This window comes from Anopheles arabiensis, chromosome X (assembly GCF_016920715.1).
Source record: "Anopheles arabiensis isolate DONGOLA chromosome X, AaraD3, whole genome shotgun sequence".
Classification (NCBI taxonomy): domain Eukaryota; kingdom Metazoa; phylum Arthropoda; class Insecta; order Diptera; family Culicidae; genus Anopheles; species Anopheles arabiensis.
Genome location: NC_053519.1, coordinates 9,884,956 through 9,903,674, shown reverse-complemented (window position 1 = coordinate 9,903,674; position 18,719 = coordinate 9,884,956). Strand labels below are relative to the sequence as shown.

Below are 18,719 nucleotides of genomic sequence, written 5' to 3'. Positions count from 1 at the left end.
GTGTTTTGCAACAAAAAGCAATGCATTCAAGGAAGCGGACTCATTTATGATTGCCATTGTATGCGTCACGTCCTTCCCAGGCCCGATTTTGATTGCTCATTTCTTTCTTTCTCATTCTGCCAGGAAAGCGTGGGTCTTGAAATGCGGTAAATATTAGTGATGGGCGGGTCGACCCGAACCTATCGGGTCGGTGCCATCCGTAAGCGACCCGGAGTCGTTCGGGTCGACCCGAAAGGTTCAAGTAGGTGCAACGACTCCGGTAGGTGCGAGAAAGCATAAGCGACTCCGACCCGTTGGTGCGACGAGTTCGGGTCGGGTCGGATTGAACCTACCTTGACTCGACCCGACCCGAACTCGCTGCACCAACGGGTCGGAGTCGCTTATGCTTTCTCGCACTAGACGCACTTCCCAAACTAGACTTAGAACAGATACCGGTCCTGGAACTGATTCCGTACCCATACTGAACGTGAAACAGATCCCGAACTTATACTGATCCTGGAACTGATACTGTCCTCAAACCAATTCTGGAGCTTATTCCGAACCCTTACTAGACCAAGAAAAGATCCCGATCTCATTCCGATATCTGATACATAACTCATACTGGTCCTAACACCGACCACAAACCCAAAATAGACCTGAAACCAATACCGAACGTATACTGAACCTGGAACAGGTCCCGAACTCATACTGATCCTGGAACTGACTCTGAACCCAAACCTGAGACTGATTTCGTACCCATACTACATCTATAACAGATCCCGAATTCATACCAATCCTCGGAATTATACTCAACCCAAACCAGTTCTAGAACTGATTTCAAACCCAAACTAGACCTATAACAAATTTCGAACTTATACCGGTCCTGGAACTGATTCCGTACCCATACTGAATCTGAAATAGATCCTGAACCAGTATAAGTACTCTCCTGGAACTACTGTCCTTCAAACCAATTCTGGAGCTAATTCCGAACCCTTACTAGACCTAGATCCCGAACTCATACCGGCATCTGATACATAACTCATACTGGTCCTAACCCCGACCAGAAGCCCAAAATAGTCCTGAAACTGATTTCGAACCTACATTCAACCTGAAACAGATCCCGAACTCTTAACTATCCTGGAACTGATACTAAACCCAAATTCTGGAATTGATTTCGAACCCATACTATATCTAGAACAGATCCCGAACTCGTACCGGTACCTGATACAGAACACTTATTCCGAACCAGTTCTGGAACTCATTTCCAGCCCATACTAGACCTAGAACAGATTCCGAACTCATACAGGTCTTAGCACCGACCACAAACCCAAAATAGTCCTGAAACTGATTCTGAACCGATCCTGACCCTGGAACAGATCTCGAACTCGTACCGATGCTGAAACTGATACTGAAAGCAATACCGGTTCTAGAACTAATACTCAACCCATACTGGTTCCGGAACTAACAGTATTTAGATTAAAAAAAGTTACAGCATACCAAGTATGAATTTGCTACCATTTAATTCCCACCTTCGATAACTGAGAGTTCGACTACCGCACAAGAGAATGTGTGCAATCGCGTTCAAATAGTCTTCTTCAGTTGGAACCGAACGCCGTGGGATACCCGGATTGTTGGTCGTCATGCACGGCCAGCTAAACAAGTACACAGCGAGTACGCAACTGACCACCAAAATCATCAAATTGCTAGCAGTATACACCCAACGGACTCATAACCAACCGCTAATGTGATGATGCGGCGATTCTTTCAACTCCTCTAACCACTTTACAACAAGGTGATGTTATGCTGACAATAATTGACAACGGAAACAGAAATTAAATAATTGTAGGTTTTATTTTCGTTCCTCGTTAGAAATGGTTGCGTCCCCAAAAGCTAACGCAAAAGCACGCATCGTTCGCATGCGTTCGCTCGTGTATGTGTTTATGTGTGTATGTGTGTGTGTCTGTATACCGCGTCTTCGCATCGATCCTTGTCCGGTCCTGGTCCTGGGTGCCACCACTGCTCGGGCGTCCTTCCTTCTCCGTGTAGCGTGTGCGTGTGTGTATGTGTTTTCCCTCCTTTTTCGGCTCCTACTCCTCCTCTTCCATTTTCTGATGTGTGCATAATACAAATGTAAGTCTTTGGTTTTATCACTCCCTAACGTACGCTACCAACACCACGAAGCGGTGGATCAGCTCCGCAGGAAACGCGGCCCGAGATCCTTTCACGGGGCCGATCGATGAGATGGATGCTTCCGACGCGGCAACCGCTTGATATGCCGCTGCGCCTCTCTTGATATACAATTGCTACCAAATGATTAGTGTTTTGTTTGTTTGTTTGTTTGTTTACTGCTACAGTTCATATGTCGATACCTATCTGCTAGTAGAGTTCAGTTCAGCGATACAGCGCACGCAAATTGATTTTTCACCCCGAGCAGCTAACAACCAAATCAACCCGTCGCGCCAATTTTTCATCCATTTTTTTTTGTTTGCATGGCGAAAGACGCGCGCCGGGGTTTGGTTTCTGCTGGGACTTTCCTATTTCTCTTTTACGATATATGTATATATGTATATACGCAGGAACCGCGGCCACGCATGGTGAGGGGCTGGTGGTGGGTGTCTTACAAGGGAACACACGGCCACATTCCGAGATTATGAGTCTTACACGCTATTTCGACGCCGCACCACCGCACCCGTCGCAAGCACTTGGTTTTTGTTTGGTTGATGTTTGTTCCCCCCTCCCAGACTAACTAACTCGCTCTCTTTCTCTCTGTCTCCTACTATACGGGGCTTAAATAATTGTATCCTGCCCTCGCACGGGGAGCATTATGTTCGCCACTTTGCGCTTACGCTTTGCTTGTACCACCTCTTCACGTTCACGAAACGAAACCAAAAGAAGGCGCTTACGAAAATAATAATAAAAAAAAATCAATTGAGATAAAAACTCAACAATGCCCTGCGTTGTTTGAATCGCTTCAAACGCTTGAAAGTATTTAGAACAAAAAACAATAATAAGAAGGAAAAAACATACCGAGGAGTTGGAATAGAAGTGAAACAAATAGTGCTAGAACACATCGTTTGCGCACACATCAACGTATCAAATTATTTAAAAAAGAAGTAACTAGAAGCTGAGACAAAGCTAACGTTTAGGTGTCGTTACATACAGCCCTTAGCTATATGCAAACTCTTCCGCAAAGATCCACCCAACGATTAACGTTTGACTCTTGTCCGACAGTGACCACCACAAAGCAATCTGCCGCTGATGTCCAAGAGAAAAGATACTAATGAAAACAAGCAATTCTCCTCCTCGTCAGCGCGTGCGGGGGGGCCTTCACTTTCACTGCTGCGATACACACCTACTATGTGTTACCACACTGCTCTTGCTTCCTAGTTGCGCCTATTGCTCATCCTCGTTCTCCACGCGTCCACACAGCCTAGGCTGGGGCTCATTTCTTTTAGTCTAGGGGCACTTTTTTGTTTTGTTGTTAATTAATTGTAACACGCTAAAGCCTATTCGTATTAAAAGCTCTATTCATAAACCACTAAACTAGTATATATTGTGTTGCTTTTGTTTCGCTACGACTTCTCCCCATCCCTTCAATTGTTTGTTTCCTCTCTCTCTCTCTCTCTCTTCTCAGGCAGTTTGTTGAGTGTTTGAGTGTGTGTGATCAGAATGATGCGCATACCCACACTCTCGTTTGGCGCGCACTTTCACGCACTGTTTTTTTTTTTGTTGTGGCTCGCTAGATGTATTGTTTATATATATATAATTGTAACGCAAAGTGTTTTCTAACTAATATCGAACCTATGAGTATACACAGCGGGAGAATAAAATTAGTTGCTGACTCAACGGGGCTGTCCCTTGTCTACCACCTCACACACACACACGCGCGCACAACCCACGTGTCTCGTTCCCACTATGGGTTTGCGGTTGCGGGCAGCCATTTAACTAAAGCCCCAACAGTTCATGTAATTATATTGCAACGATTTGCTATGATTTTGTTTGACAGAAATAATAAATACAGTAACGGAAAGCAGAGGGACCAGCGTGGCGCATGTGTGTGTGTGTGTACTTGCAGTTTTTTTTTGCAGCAGTCACGTGCAATAGCTATAAATTAAATCGGCACTAACTAACGGTTGGCTAGTGGCGGCTGCTATCCTTATTGCAGCAAACAGATATGAGAAACGTATCCTAATTACAATGGCGTGAAAGGGGGGGAGGGTGTGTTTGTGAACAGTATTGGTGAGGTCCTAGGTAAAACAATAAAGCAACAGAAACAAATGAATATGACAAGAAAGCATCTACGCCTTACAACGGTTGAAAATTCCAACCATTCCATTCATCGTGCCTAAAGCATAACTTCTGTCTTGAGTATGTCATAAGAGTAAATGTGAGAGGAAAGAGAGAAAACGAGAGAGAGATAGAGAGAGAAAGAGAGAGAGAGAGAGAGATAAAAGGTACTAGGATAACTAGGTAAGATAAGGGCTTGCTTTTGCATTGGGAGTTATTATCGCGGGGTGGGTGTGTGCATTGGAAGATCCGAGATAAAGATTATTGCTAGTTTAGAAGTGGGAGTTTGTGTGACCTTCTTCTTCTTCTGGTTGTTGTTGGCTGGCCAGTCACTGAGCATTGGTAGCATAGCATATGTATATATATCTATATACGATTCCCATTACGATTCAGTCCGGGGTCGCGGGGGAAGCCCTAGCGCACGAACCGTGGTGCACAACCGCCCCTGGCAGGCGGCGCACACCCGGCCGCCCTAATACTATTGCTTTTGTCTATTGCTTTGGTGTTGCCGGGCGGCGGCGGCAGCCGTTCGTCCTCCCCGTGCATTTCGTAGTCCTCCGACACGAGTGCGCCGTCGGCCTCGTCGTCGTCGTCGTCCACGTTCGCCAGTTCACCGCCGTTCGCAGTCGGGGTGGTGGTGCCGGCGGCTGCCAGCAGATCGACCTCGCCATCCTCCGGCAGCTCCAGCTCCTGCGGATCGAAGGCGGGCGGCTGCTTGAGCAGCTCGAGCTTTTCGTGCGGCGTGCGCTTTTTGCGAAACTCGTACACCAGCGGGAAGATGTGCTCGATGGCGGCCTGCACGAAGGCCACACTGGCAGCTGGTGAGGTGGAGAATTGGAGGTGGAAAGGTTTCATTAGATTCTTTTTTTTTTAATGGTGCATTTATTGTTCCATGTACAATTGCTGGATTTAATAGTAAAAGGGGAAAGTAATTCATGGATAAATGGAAAAGAGTTGCCAACTTTAGAGTTACTGCGCAATGCAAAAGGTTAAAGAAAATGCATACATTTGATGCCAATTTCCCTTTATCAGTGGTGAACATCTTCTTGAGCATTGAAACTACTTCATGGACTAAAACAAAAAACAAGCACGTTTCTCTGTTAAAACAATTAAACACATATCTTACAGGGTTTTCTAAGCGTTCTCATTGTTGTGGGACACTTCATTGACTCTTTCTTACGTGAAATGAACGTAATGGATTGGGAATTGTACTCTATAGCACCCTTGTTTGAGATATCCAATAGGACTTTCTAAGCAGCCTGTCCAACAAGGATGTCATAGAGTTCCATCATATGAAGTCCACTTCCTATAAGAAAGGGTCAAGGAAGTGTCCCACAACTATGAGAACCCCCGGAAAATCCTGTAATTACGAGAGGTATCGTATGGCAAGGTACCATAACATATTTTGTACATATTGGCTAACATAGTGCCGTGGTTTGTAAAGTCACCACCACAACATAAGTAAGTATTGCAAGCCCTAAAAAATACAGTTCAACAATGTCAATGGCAACTCGAATAAGATGTCACGCAACAAGCGATTGACAGTGTGGCGACTGTTGAGAACGAGACAACAAATTGAATTTAATAAGTAATATTTTTACGCACTTTTTTACAACTCAAAGCGAAATAGTGTGAGTTCTTTTTTTCATAAAAAATATTAGCAAACGATAATGTGTGCTGCCGCAATAACGCAGCGCAACAAGCGAATCAAACCACCATGATCATAAATTCAACGCAATAAAAGGTAAAACAGAAACAATGGCAACTAAGTGTAGCATCTCGCGCGCAACGCGAACTTAAACATCGAAGCATAATCAACAAATAGGCTCTGCTGTATTGATATCCAATTGGACGATACCAATGAATTATGGGAACGAACCAAAAATCTATGAAATACGATGAATAAATCGTGAGACGACCCCAAAAACTTATGGGAACTGACCAATAAATCTTGGGCAACCCTGTATCCTATTCTGTTTTCTCGATTCGAGTCGAGTCGAGCAACTTGTCTCGATTGCTGTTTGAAATATGCTTTATGTTACAGAAGTATGCTTGGGAAAATCCAGCGAGACGGGCATTCGAAATTGCAGTAGGCGTCAAATCTCCAGACCAAGTCTCGGAGTGACAGTTAAATTCAGAAACATAATTTGAATCTAAGCTTAAAAAAACAGGAATTTCCTAATAGATAATCAAAAGAAAGAGCAATACGACCTTTTAGGACCGTTCCTCCTGAATAAAATCATACGAAATAATCTTTTTTATATCTTTACAATGAAGCGTCACTTATTGCGGCTTTTGGTCCATCAAATTTAATTTTAATGGTGTCTAAAGGCTTTTTTTTAATTAATTTTAACACATATCAGTACTTAATTATTCATTGCAGCGGATCCGGAATCGGCTCTGGAATCGGAATTGGCTCTGAAATTAGAATCGGCTTCGATTCGGAATCAGTTTCGGCATCTCCAAAAGAATAGGCATTTGGGTCCAATAATGCTACGTATTGATAGCCGCAAAGAATCCAAAAATCTAGTGAACCATTCCATTGAAACTTCTTATTTGAATTCAAGATCTGATTCTCATTCCGAAACTAATTCCAGGTCTAGAGTCAATACTGATGCCGTTAGTGAAGTAAATTGCGTTTTCGATCAATTACAATTCCGGAGTCGATTGCGTAATCGATTTCGCGATCAGAATCCGGAAGTCGGCTCCGGAATTGATTTCGAACATGAAATCGGAATCGGGTAGGGGTCTGATTACGAGCTCCCACCACTAGTGTGCACCAATCATACACATGCGGCTATTGTTAGTCCCACAGGGCACACATTATGCTTTAAATTGTTCACTTGTTGGTCCGATACACACAGAGAAATGGAGTATCTGTACATTAGAATCAACGTTACATCATTTACCAAAGCATATCGATGAATGTAACAAAAAACTCAATTTTAAAGATTTATAAAGTCCCGCACAAAAAGGGACAACGATACATCCCTTGACACGTTTTACCTCACGAAAGACAACTGTCCCTAAGCACACATGCAGGCGGGGGGGGGGGGAATCTGTAATCTTGCTGCAATTCCACCCACATCGCTTCACCTTTACAGTGCACACTTACCGGTAACGGTGATGCTTCCGGTGGAAAATATCTTGAGCGTGGCGCGGGGCGAGTGCAGCTTGTACGTGACGCCCGGGTGCAGCTCCGGCTCGTAGCTCGCGTCCTTTTTGTACTTCTCCGAGAAGTTGACGATCTTGATGCCCCACGGCATCGCGCAGGTACCGAGCACGTTCACGATGCGAAAGTTACGCAGCCGCACGTTAAACCCCAGCTTCTGCAGGCAGCGTGAGTAGCGGCGTGCGGCCACCTTTGCCTACAAAATAAATAAATAAATAAATAAGCAAACAAACAGGGTAAGTGAGTAAGGCGAACTCAGCAGCAGCGAGGGGTAGAACCAGTTGAACATTCACCTGATCCTCGGAGGTAGCGCCCGTGCAGGTAATCTTCCCGGAGGACCAGATCGACGCGGTCGTGTACGGGCGGCGCAGCTTCATCGTGACCATGCCGTTCTCGCGCCGAAACTCGACATTGTCGCCGTTGAGCGCGATGTCGTGCAGGTTCAGGTGGCAGCGCACGCTGAACGAGCACACCACGTTGTTGATGACGATGTCGATCTCGGGTTCGGGCTCCTGCTGCTCCTGCTCGCCCGGCTCGGGACCGGCGGCGGCGGCACGCTGCTCGGTGATGGTGGTGGTGTCGGACCCATCCGCCGCCACCATCGGACAGTCCGCGTCCGGTTGCTCGTGGCAGTGCTGCTGCGGGTTGTTGATTGAGGCATGATTGGTTGTTGCTGGGATGGTGGGCTGCTGCCCAGTGAAGACTAGTGTGCTAGTGGTGCTGGTAGCGGTGCCGGAAGTAGCAGTAGTAGTGGTCGGTGACCCGATCGCATCCCACAGTGCATCGGTACCGATCTCCAAAGGCGTGGTGGCGCTCCCGGCCGCATCCAGGTGGCGGACCGGCAGCGGGCTAAAGATCTCGTCCAGCGCGCTGGCCGGCGGATCCTCGCAGCCGCTCGGCGCGAGCGTACCGTACGCCGACGACCCGATGCTGCCCCGGTGCGCCCGCTGGTGGTAGTGCTCCGCCCTGTGATGGAACGCGCCGGTGGCCGCGTGGTGGTCCGCTTGCAGATTGTGAGGCAGCAGGTGATGGATGAGCGTCTTCGAGACGGGCAGGAAGGTGGCGCCGGCGGACGGGCCGCTGACGCTGCCGCCTCCGGCCGCACCCACGCTGCCCACCGCGCCCGGTCCGGCCGGACCGGACCCGTCCGGCCCGCCGCTCCCGGCCAGCCCGTTCATGTACGTTTTCTGCTGTAGCAGAGTAGCAGCCATACTACCACCCTGGGAGGTGCTATGCATCAAGTCCGGGTTTCGCGTCGGCTGGGCTGGGCGGGACGACGACAGCGGGGCAAATTGGCAACCAGATTCTTAGGCACGCTTTTGTAATAGATATATGTGTGTGGGTGGGTGTGTCTGTTTTTGTTTTGTTTGCTATATTACGTATGATATACGACGACAATGTCTCTGCGTGTGTGTCTCTTGCTGGTCACTGGTCCGCGTGTACTTTACCGTTCACCCTTTACGTTTTGAGGCGGTTAAACTTTTTGATGATTGTCGCTCTATTTTTCTAAGTTTTCTCTCTCTCTCTATCTCTCTCGTATCGCTTGCAATATTGCTGTCCGTTTCTTCGAAGGCTTGGTTGGGTGAGTGTGTGTGTGTTTTTTTTGTTTACTTCACAATTACAAAATATTCTCGGAAGGCCACTCTCTGTCAGGCGATGATGCACGATCGTTCTGGAAGGATTAAATACAAAAAAGAAATATTACAAAAAGAGGGAATATATTACAAAAATTTAATAATCGAAGAAAACAAAAAGCGGAAGCTGTCTTCCACACGGACAAACACAAAACCGTGGCAAGCGCGGCGCCTGATACAGATTAAGATCAGTGCTTACGTAAATTGGCCTATTGCAATAAAAAAAAAACACCATCGGCACAATCATAAGCATAATGCAACTGGAGTGCATGTCACACTGCACCAGCGCCGAGGGAAGTGATTGATCTTGGGGTATATACACACTTTGTGTGTGATTTAGGCGTTTATTGCACCTTTATGCAGTTAGATTCAATAAAAAAACTATTATTAACAATCAGTGACTAGGTAATAGGTCCTATTCCCTTCCCAATGTTTAACCCTATTTCTGTCCTATATTCAACTTTCTTGAGGTTTTTTTTTAATTAAAAAAATACAAAAAATTGTTTTCTCTCTGGGGAATCCCAGGTGAACCGGAAATGGCAATCAATTCCGATCCCCAAAAAAAAAAAAGAAGCGATTATTCAGCGATCGCTTCGCTTGCTGGTGGGTACACTTCACCCCTCCATGACTCATGACCACATTTGCTCAGCACTCCGGGGAAGGAAATGCCGCCTGAGAAAGAACTCCCGGAAAGGACTCGCGGGAAGTACCTCCGGGTTTTGGATTCCGCCCTGGAACCGTCCGGGCTGCAGAATCCACATCCCCCCTCCCCCCCAGCGTGACGTACCAAGGTCCAGTACAATAGCTTATCGTTTTTTTTTGTAGTTTTTTGGGCCCACTGTACCCCACCGGAAATGATGACCGGAAGCTCTTGGTCCCGCGCACAGCTGTGTAGGAAGTGGGAACCAATTTGGGGAGGGGTATGTAGAGAGATAGAGAGAGATGAAGAAGAAAAAAGATAGACAGACACACACACACACACACACACACACAATACTCCCAAATAAAAAGGGCAGATCGAAACCATTCCAACAAAGGAAACATATTTCTGCACACACGCACGCACGCACGCCTGTGAAGAGAAATGGGGAAAGAAGCGGTGCAGCAGCGGGGAGGGGGCGATGAAGAATGCGATTGAAAATTGTGTTTGTGTGGAAGTGTGTGCGTGCGTGCACGTGTGTGTGTGTGTGTGGTCCCCCCATGTAACTTACAGTGTGTGGTACTAGTTGCGGTTCGGTGGCGCATTCCGGGGGGTTCGCTTAACGAGCAGGGATGATACTTAACAGGTTAACAGGCACTGCACCTTCCCCCGGCCTCTTCCGCCTTCCGCCGTACCGTGTCCCGTGTGCGGCCGACGATCAAAACGCACCTCGAATCAACAGCACCGCTCCACCACTCCACCAACCACCACCGACACCACGGGGGAATCTGCTGCAGCAGCACGGCATGTGAGTCTCATCTGGCGACACGGTCATCCACCCGTGCCCTCCCCCTGCCCCCCACTGTCGGTGCGCACCAATTCACTGTTGCTGCTGCTGCTGGTGGGATGCCGGGGACACGGGGATGCCCAGCTCCATCCGCACACCCGGAACCGTTCGGTGTGAGGGTTGTGTCTGTTTGTCCGTGGCCCTACCCCACGGGGGAAATGGCTCAATTTTCTCTCCTCCTCGTCGCAGGGGGGGTGTGGGTCGTTAGCACACCACTGCTAAGGGACGGTGGTTTGGACGAACCAGGCGGGATGCGCTCCAGCAGTGGGTGGCCGACCGCACCAAAGGCACAACACACACACACACTGGCCGTTCAAGGAGATGGTGGTCGCGTGCCGAAAAGTGGAACCATTCGTGTGTCCGATGGTGTCCGCGATGCGGGAAATGATTGCCTTTTACAATGCACAGACACACACACGCACACTGCCCAAAAACGACCGACGCTCACAACTCAGCCATTTTCGTGTGGTGAGCTGAGAAATAAGACTGCGCCGTCAGTTGGAACCGTCACTTGCGCCCTGCCACTGCCCCAGAAAGCGGGCACCAAGAGAGGGAAAGAGGGCGAGCAAGGTATGTGCCATGTGTGTCAGTGCGTTTACACTAGGCGAATGCTGGTGCGGAACGGTTTGACGTTACCGCCTGCCGGGGCTGCGGCTGCGGCTGCGAACAGACATACGGCCGACGGCCGATCAGATGTTTTCCCTTTCCCGTTGGTTGGTTGTGTGCGTTGTGTACCCTGCGCGCGGTACAGCGACGGCCCAGGGCAGCGCTTTGTGCGCTTCCCATCCAAATGACAATAGGTCGTACGACACAGCAGACAAATTACCAGACATCTTGACGGCCGCCATGCGATCCGCTTATGGGCCGCTTTGCAGTGCGCAGTTTTGGTTTTGATAATTCAATGAAAAGTTAAAGATTTTGTACTCAAATACGAGAGCAAAATATAACAGAAGTTAAGTAAGTTCTACTACATTCATCAAAACGTGTTCGGTATTAAACATTTAAATTGGCTGTGCACCAACCCCAAGCGCCACAGATTAAGCTTAAACGACTGGAAAATTTAATATCCATATAAAAAAAATGAAAGCTTCATTGGTTTGATCAATAGATGGCGCATTAAAACTGATTATTATATTGCTATCCTTTTCTCGCAATGTGTTTCGACAAGTTTCATCTTATAATGACCTACCCAAGCGACAAAATCGACATGCTTTCTCGCTCTCTCAGGTTTACTGATCTATTGGGTAGAATGAGAAAGCATGTCGATTTTGTTACTTGGGTATATAGCCTTATAACTTTCTGAGCAAAAATCTATATAAATAGTCGTGTGGTCAGATACGTGGGTATCAACACCAACGACCAATACTCAAATCTCACTTGCTTCAGTGCTGGTGGTCTCCATTGGAGTTTAGTATTTAAACAATCGTATCGCCGTTCTAGTTCTAGCGATGCATAACTTCAATGCGAAACCATACAACAGTACAGAGGAAATGAGAAAGCTTTCCTCCAAGCGTAGAAGCTCAACTGGTTGGGTATCCCAAAAACAGATGGCGCCACCACCTTTTTTGCTATTTTTAGAATGCGTGAGTCGTTTGCCGTCTGCTAAACGAAGTCTTTCTATATTCCGTCTAGGTAGAGTGCTTGAGTCGTTTAGAAGCCGTTTAGTGGTCGTTTAGTGGATTTGTGGCACTTGGCACTTCGTTTAGCAGACGGCAAACGACTCATGCATTCTAAAAATAGCAAAAAAGCTGGTGGCGCTATCTGTGGAACAGCATCAAGCTGTTTATCTACTGCAAAGGGCGAATTCAACCAGCGATCTTTAGCATGCCAAAATTAGCTGCTTTATCCGAAGCGATTTTATCGCCATATAATTTTTGTCTGATAAAATCGCTTCGGATGAGCACTTCCACCACCCTTAGGAGTCGTTCAGTGCATTTGTGGCGCTTAGGAAATGTGGTAATTGACGGCTTCACTGGCCGAATCTTTCGATTGATGCACAAAATAAGCTCTTATGTTTTATTTTAAAATATCAGTGAAAACGTCATAGTTTGACGGAGAAGCCCTCCAAGAAGCGAAAGAGCGACAGGCTACGATTGTTGGAGCGACACAAGTTTGCTTCATGCACGTTGTCGCGCGTGTCGCACGCACGGCCATTGCCAGACCGCGTGCTAACCGTGCATCGTTGTTTGCCGTGAGTCAAAATTTGCCGTCCGCAACTAGCACACGATAATACGTTAGCTACGAATGTTTTGAAGCACGTAAAGCTCGTGCAGTTAATTTTATTTGCTAGGTTAATGGAAGAGAGGCCCGCAGCACCGTGCTCACGTGCCCGCCCATCAACAGCTACCAACAACCGTCGACGTCGATCAACCTGCCCGGTGTGAAGCAGCAGGGGAGTTGCGTTTGCTGAGACAGACACTGCAGCAATCCGTGCCTACTAGGCCAGCAACCGCGGATGGCTAACGGAGACGCGGAGGGTGGCGGCGAGCCGGCGCCCCCGGCCGCAGACGAGCGGCCGGCCGACGCGCCGGACGAGGAGGCCGAGCGGGCCGAGCTGGCCGCGTTCGTGGCCGGGCTGCAGGAGCGCTACCAGCAGAAGGCGCTGGAGCGGCAGCAGAACCAGTCGCCGGACCGGCCCGCCGAGGAGGACTTCTTCCGGTACGACTCGAGCCTGAAGAAGAACACCGCGTTCGTGAAGCGGCTGAAGCAGTTTACCGCCCAGCAGCTGCCGTCGCTGATGCAGGACGTGTCCGGTCTGAATCTGACCAAGTACATCTCGGAAGTGAGCGCGGCCCTGGTCGAGGCGAAGCTGAAGATGAGCGACATCGGCGCGGTGCTGACGCTGTGCAACTATCTGCACCGGCACTACGCCGAGTTCGGGCCGACGCTGCTCGAGAACTGGCAGCGGCTGCTGCCGATCAAGCCGGGCGAGAAGGTGCCGAACCCGAGCAAGATGCGGGTCGATCTGCGCTTCTACGCCGAGCTGATCAGCGTCGGCATCTTTCCGAACAAGACGGGGTTGCCGCTGCTCGGCGCCTGCCTCACCGGCCTGATCGCGCAGGACAAGGAGGAGCACGTCAACCTGTCGATCGTGCTGTCCTTCTGCAAGCACTGCGGCGACGAGTACGCCGGGCTGGTGCCGAGCCGCATGACCGCACTGGCGAAGAAGTACGGCGTGCCGATGCCCGTCTCGCCCCTGCTGCCGCCCGACCGGCAGGGCAACCTGCGCAATCTGCTGCGCGACTACTACCAGTCGCTGGCGGAGCATCTGCGCACCGAGCACAAGCAGCTGCAGCTGGCGGAGAAGTCGCGCCGCAAGATGCTGCAGTCGAAGGGCGAGGTGACGGCGGAAAAGCGCGAACAGCTCGCCCAGCTGCAGGCGTCGTACGAGAAGCTGCACGCGTCGACCGGCACGCTGGCCGATCTGCTCGGCGAGCCGCTGCCCGAGCTGGAGGAGCTGCTCGAACCGGGCACGCCAGGCGGCATCGAGGGTGCGGTGCTGGACGGGCGGGCCGGCGAGGACCTGCAGTTCGGCAATCTCGACCCGTGGCGGGACGAGGAGACGAAATCGTTCTACGTCGATCTGCCCGACTTGCGCCAGTTTCTGCCCAACTACTGCGACAAACGGCAGCAGCAGCCGGCGGCGGGACAGCAGCAGCAGCAGCAGGTGAAGGGAGGTCAGACGGCGCAGCAGCAGCAGCAGCAGCAACAGCAGTCGGACAACGAGGAGGACAGTGAGGGGGCGCTCGATCCGGACATGAGTGCGGCCGGGCCGCCCATCACGGAGGAAACGCTCGACATGGAGCTGCCGGAGCTGTACGGCGATCTGGGCGAGCTCGAGTCGGCGGCCAGCTGCCTGCTCGAGGACGACGATGCCGCCTCGACCGCCGACCCGGGGGACGGGGGGACGGGGGCGGCCGGCAGTGGGGGCGCCGCAAGCGGCGGCACGCCCAGCAACCAGGGCAACCGGCGCTACTTCGAGCAGTTCGTGCAGAACCTGCAGAACTGCGTGAACCGCGAGCTGATCGACAACGCCGCGATCGACTTCCTGCTCAACCTGAACACCAAGAGCAAGCGGCGCCGGCTGGTGAAGGTGCTGTTCGGGGTGCAGCGGACCCGGCTCGACCTGCTGCCGATGTACGCGCGGTTCGTCGCGATCGTCGACCTGGTGTCGCCGGACGTCGCCCACGAGCTGTGCCAGATGCTCAAGATCGACTTCAAGTACCATCTGAAGAAGAAGGACCAGATCAACATCGAGACGAAGATCAAGGTGGTGCGGTACATCGGCGAGCTGGTCAAGTTCGGCATCTACAAGAAGCTGGAGGCGCTGTACTGTCTGCGCTGCCTGCTGCACAGCTTTCAGCACCACAACGTCGAGATGACGTGCGCGTTTCTGGAGGTGTGCGGCGTCTACCTGTACAACTGCCCGGACAGCCGGATGCGCACGAACGCGTTCCTCGAGCAGATGATGCGGCTGAAGATGAACACGACCATGCTCGACAGGCACGTGCAGCAGGTCGAGAACGTGTACTACCTGGTGAAGCGGCCCGAGGGGCTGCGGGTGGCGCGCAAGGAGCGCCCGCTGGTGCACACCTACGTCCGGCAGCTGATCTGCCGCGAGCTGGACAAGTCGAACGTGGACAAGATGATCAAGCTGCTGCGCCGGCTCGGCTGGGACGACGAGGGGACGTTCGCGTACGCCGTCCGGTGTCTGTCGCGGGCGTACAACATCCGCTACCATCTGATACGCAGCCTGGCCGACCTGCTGGCCGGGCTGCACTCCTACCAGGAGCGGGCGGTCCTGCACGTCATCGACACCGTGCTGGAGGACATCCGGGCGGGGCTGGAGATACACGACAACAAGCTGGCCCAGCGGCGGGTCGCGATGGTCAAGTATCTCGGCGAGCTATACAACTACCAGCTGGTCGATGCGGACAACATCCTCAACACGCTCTACTCGATCATCTCGTTCGGCGTGACGCTCACGCACGACGGCCCACCGTCGCTGGTCGATCCGCCCGAGTCGCTGTTCCGGCTGAAGCTGGCCTGCGTGCTGCTCGACACGTGCGGCCAGTACTTTACGACGGGCGAAAACCGGCGCCGGCTCGACTACTTTCTCGTGTTTTTCCAGCAGTACTACTGGTACAAAAAGTCGCACCCATACTTTGCCGGCAGCACGACGGTACCGCCAGCTGCGGCTGTCCAGCAGCCAGTGACCACCACCACCAGCAACAGTGAGACGGGTGCGCCGCTGCCTGCCATCTCCGGGCCGACGCGGCCGAGCGTGAAGGACCTCTTTCCGATCCTGATGGACCACATGTACCGGGAGTGCTTGAAGAGCCTGCGGCCGAAGCTGAAGCTGTACGGGAGCTTCGAGCAGGCGAAGGAGGCGGTCGAGGAGCTGCGCCAGAAGCTGCTGCCGGGCGATGTGCTCGAGCGGGCCGCTCAGGAGGGGTCGGCGGCCCAGCGCACGGTGAGCGACGCGCCCGACTCGTCCGACCGGGAGGAGACCTGCTCGCTGCAGTCGGACGAGGGTACGGAGGAGGACGCCCGGACGCGCCCGGACGAGGAGGAGGACGGGGCGGACACACCCTCGCCGGCGGCCGGCGGTGCGACCGACGGCGACGACGAGGAGGACGAGGACGACGACGACGACGAGGAGGACGATGAGGATGACGAGGAGGAGGAAGAAGAGGAGGAGGAGGAGGACCGGGAGTACGATGAGGAGGACGAGCGGGCCCTGCAGGACGAGGAGCAGGAGGAGGAGCGGCCGGTGGCGCAGAAGCAGCCGGAGGATCTCGAGTTCGAGCGCGAGTTCGAGCGGATGGCGGCCGAGTACTGCCAGCAGCGGGCGAAGGATGCGGCCAAGGTGAACCCGAAGCACGTGCCGATACCAATCTCGTTCCGGAACGATACGAAGAAAACGTACGACCAGCTGCAGGTAGGTCCTATGTTCGTTGGGGAAGGGGCCACACAATGTAACGCAAATGTAATTAAACACTCTGATTAAACAACCTAGGAACCGACGAACGTGAAGCCGGACACCGTGCCGTTCGCGCTCATGATCAGGAGCAAGGGCAAGCAGCAGACGTACAGGAAGTTCGAAGCGCCCGAGGACAGCCCGCTCGCGCAGTACATACGCGAGCAGGAGCGCAAGCTGCAGGAGGAGAAGGACAGCGTCAAGCGGCTGACGCTCAACATCTCCGAGCGGCTGGAGGAGGAGGACTACCAGGAGTCGCTCAACCAGCCGACCCGGCTCGCCGACCCGCTGCGGATGCGGCCGCTCAAGCAGGCCAAGTTCAAGCACCCGAAGGGTGTGCCCGACATCGATGCGATCTTCCACTGAGCCACGCGTCGTCAAGCCACGCGGCAAACGCGGCGGAAAACAGAACCGGTTCGGTGGCCGTCCCGCGCCCCAAATGGGGGGGAGGGCCTAAAGGCACACACGTGACGGTAGGAGCGACCACAGCCCCTTGCCGGTATGCAAGCAGGAGAAGGATGGTGCTACGTACGCATTCCTGTTGTGTGCTGTGTGCTTGCGCCGGAGGAGCTAAATTGTAAAAACAAAAAAAAAAAACAAACAAACAAGCAAAACCCTCTCCCATTCGTTCGAGGTTTGCAGTCGAGGGTTTTGTTGAATGGGAAACTGGGATGAGCTGAACGGTTGGCATGCAAAGTGTAAACCCCTGTATGTGAATAAACTGCCCAGCCATGTTCGGTGTCGGTAGTACTGAACTGCCCTAAGCACAGATTGAGAACGTTTCAGAAAGAGAGAGAGAGAGAGAGAGAGAGAGAGAGAGAGAGAGAGAGAGAGAGAGAGAGAGAGAGAGAGAGCGAGTGTTTGAAACGCTTCAGCTCGCTTCAGCAATGTAACGGTCTGTTTGAACGTGTTCCGTGCCGTAGGGATGTATCGACTGAGATTTCATCCAAAAAAAAAAAAACGGCCAGTGTTCGCTCACAACTTATATAAGTTTCTTAATCAAGCTTATAGTTTAAATAGTACTGCTTAACGGGCACAGCAAGTTAAGGCTCTAGTTTTGAATGCAATCGCTTCAGCTCATTCATATCGACTTTGCGGAGGGACGGAACGTTGTAAAGCAATAAATTGGCTACAAGAAAAAAAAAATGCTTCAATCTTATTCCTCGCGGTACAATGAGCGTGTGTTCCACGCGCGACCACAATGGAACTGTCATTACAGATGACAGCGCATCGAAAATTAGTGATGTGTGAAGATGGTAAAAATCCGGTGTCGACTCCTATCCGACTCGAATAATTTTGGAATCGACTCCGTAAGGTAGGTCCGTCCAGCATTGTCCGGAGTCGGTGGGAGTCGTTTGTTTCGAAGGCCGATTCTCGACGATTCCGACCCCAAACAACTCTGGGCGACTTCGAACGACTACGGAGGACTCTAGACGACTCTGAGTCTGAATGACTCCGGGCGACTCTCGATGACTCTGGGCGACTACAGATGACTCTGGGCGACTACAGACGAGTCTGGGCGACTCCGGTGACTCCGGGCGACTCTGAACGCCTCCGGGCATCTCTGGACGACTCCGGGCGATTCCGAACGACTTCGAACGACTCCGACTCCGAACAATTCCGGACGACTACGGACGGCTCTGGGCGACTTCGGTGACTCCCGACAACTCCGACTCCGAACGACTCCGGGCGACTCTGGACGACTCCGGGCGACTCTGGACGACTCCGGGTGACTCTGGACGACTCCGGGAGACTCTGAACGCCTCCGGGCATCTCTGGACGACTCCGGGCGATTCCGAACGACTTCGAATGACTCCGACTCCGAACAACTCCAGACGACTATGGACGACTACGAACGACTTCGGGCAACTCTGGGTGACTCCGGGCGTCTCTGGACGACTCCGGGTGATTCGAAACGACTTCGAACGACTCCAACTCCGAACAACTCCGGACGACTCCGGGCGACTCCGGGCGCCTTCGGACGACTCTGAACAACTCCGGATGACTACGGACGACTGCAGACGACTACGGACGACTCCAAACGAATGTGAGTCCGAACGACTCTAGACGACTCCGAGCGACTCCGGCGACTCCAAGCGACTCCAACGACTCCGGACGACTACAGACGACTCCGAACGACTCCGGGCGACTGCGGCGACACCGGACCAATTCGACTCCGA

General features: G+C 51.8%; 2 protein-coding genes across 2 annotated transcripts; one reads left to right on the top strand and one right to left on the bottom strand.

Annotated features, from left to right (window-relative positions):
* Positions 1 to 1,807: 1,807 nt before the first annotated feature.
* On the bottom strand, positions 1,808 to 11,091 carry LOC120906790. Its single transcript, XM_040318790.1, has 4 exons — positions 10,284 to 11,091; positions 7,732 to 9,110; positions 7,382 to 7,634; positions 1,808 to 5,084 (listed from the first exon to the last, which is right to left on the bottom strand). Exons 2-4 carry the CDS (start codon positions 8,674 to 8,676, stop codon positions 4,681 to 4,683), a joined length of 1,602 nt encoding a protein of 533 aa, XP_040174724.1. The 5' UTR covers positions 8,677 to 9,110; positions 10,284 to 11,091; the 3' UTR covers positions 1,808 to 4,680.
* Positions 11,092 to 12,745: 1,654 nt separating this feature from the next.
* Positions 12,746 to 17,308, top strand: LOC120906789 (regulator of nonsense transcripts 2). Its single transcript, XM_040318789.1, has 2 exons — positions 12,746 to 16,500; positions 16,579 to 17,308. The coding sequence occupies exons 1-2, from the start codon at positions 13,015 to 13,017 to the stop codon at positions 16,903 to 16,905; spliced, it is 3,813 nt and encodes a 1,270-aa protein (XP_040174723.1). The 5' UTR covers positions 12,746 to 13,014; the 3' UTR covers positions 16,906 to 17,308.
* The last annotated feature ends 1,411 nt before the right edge of the window (positions 17,309 to 18,719 follow it).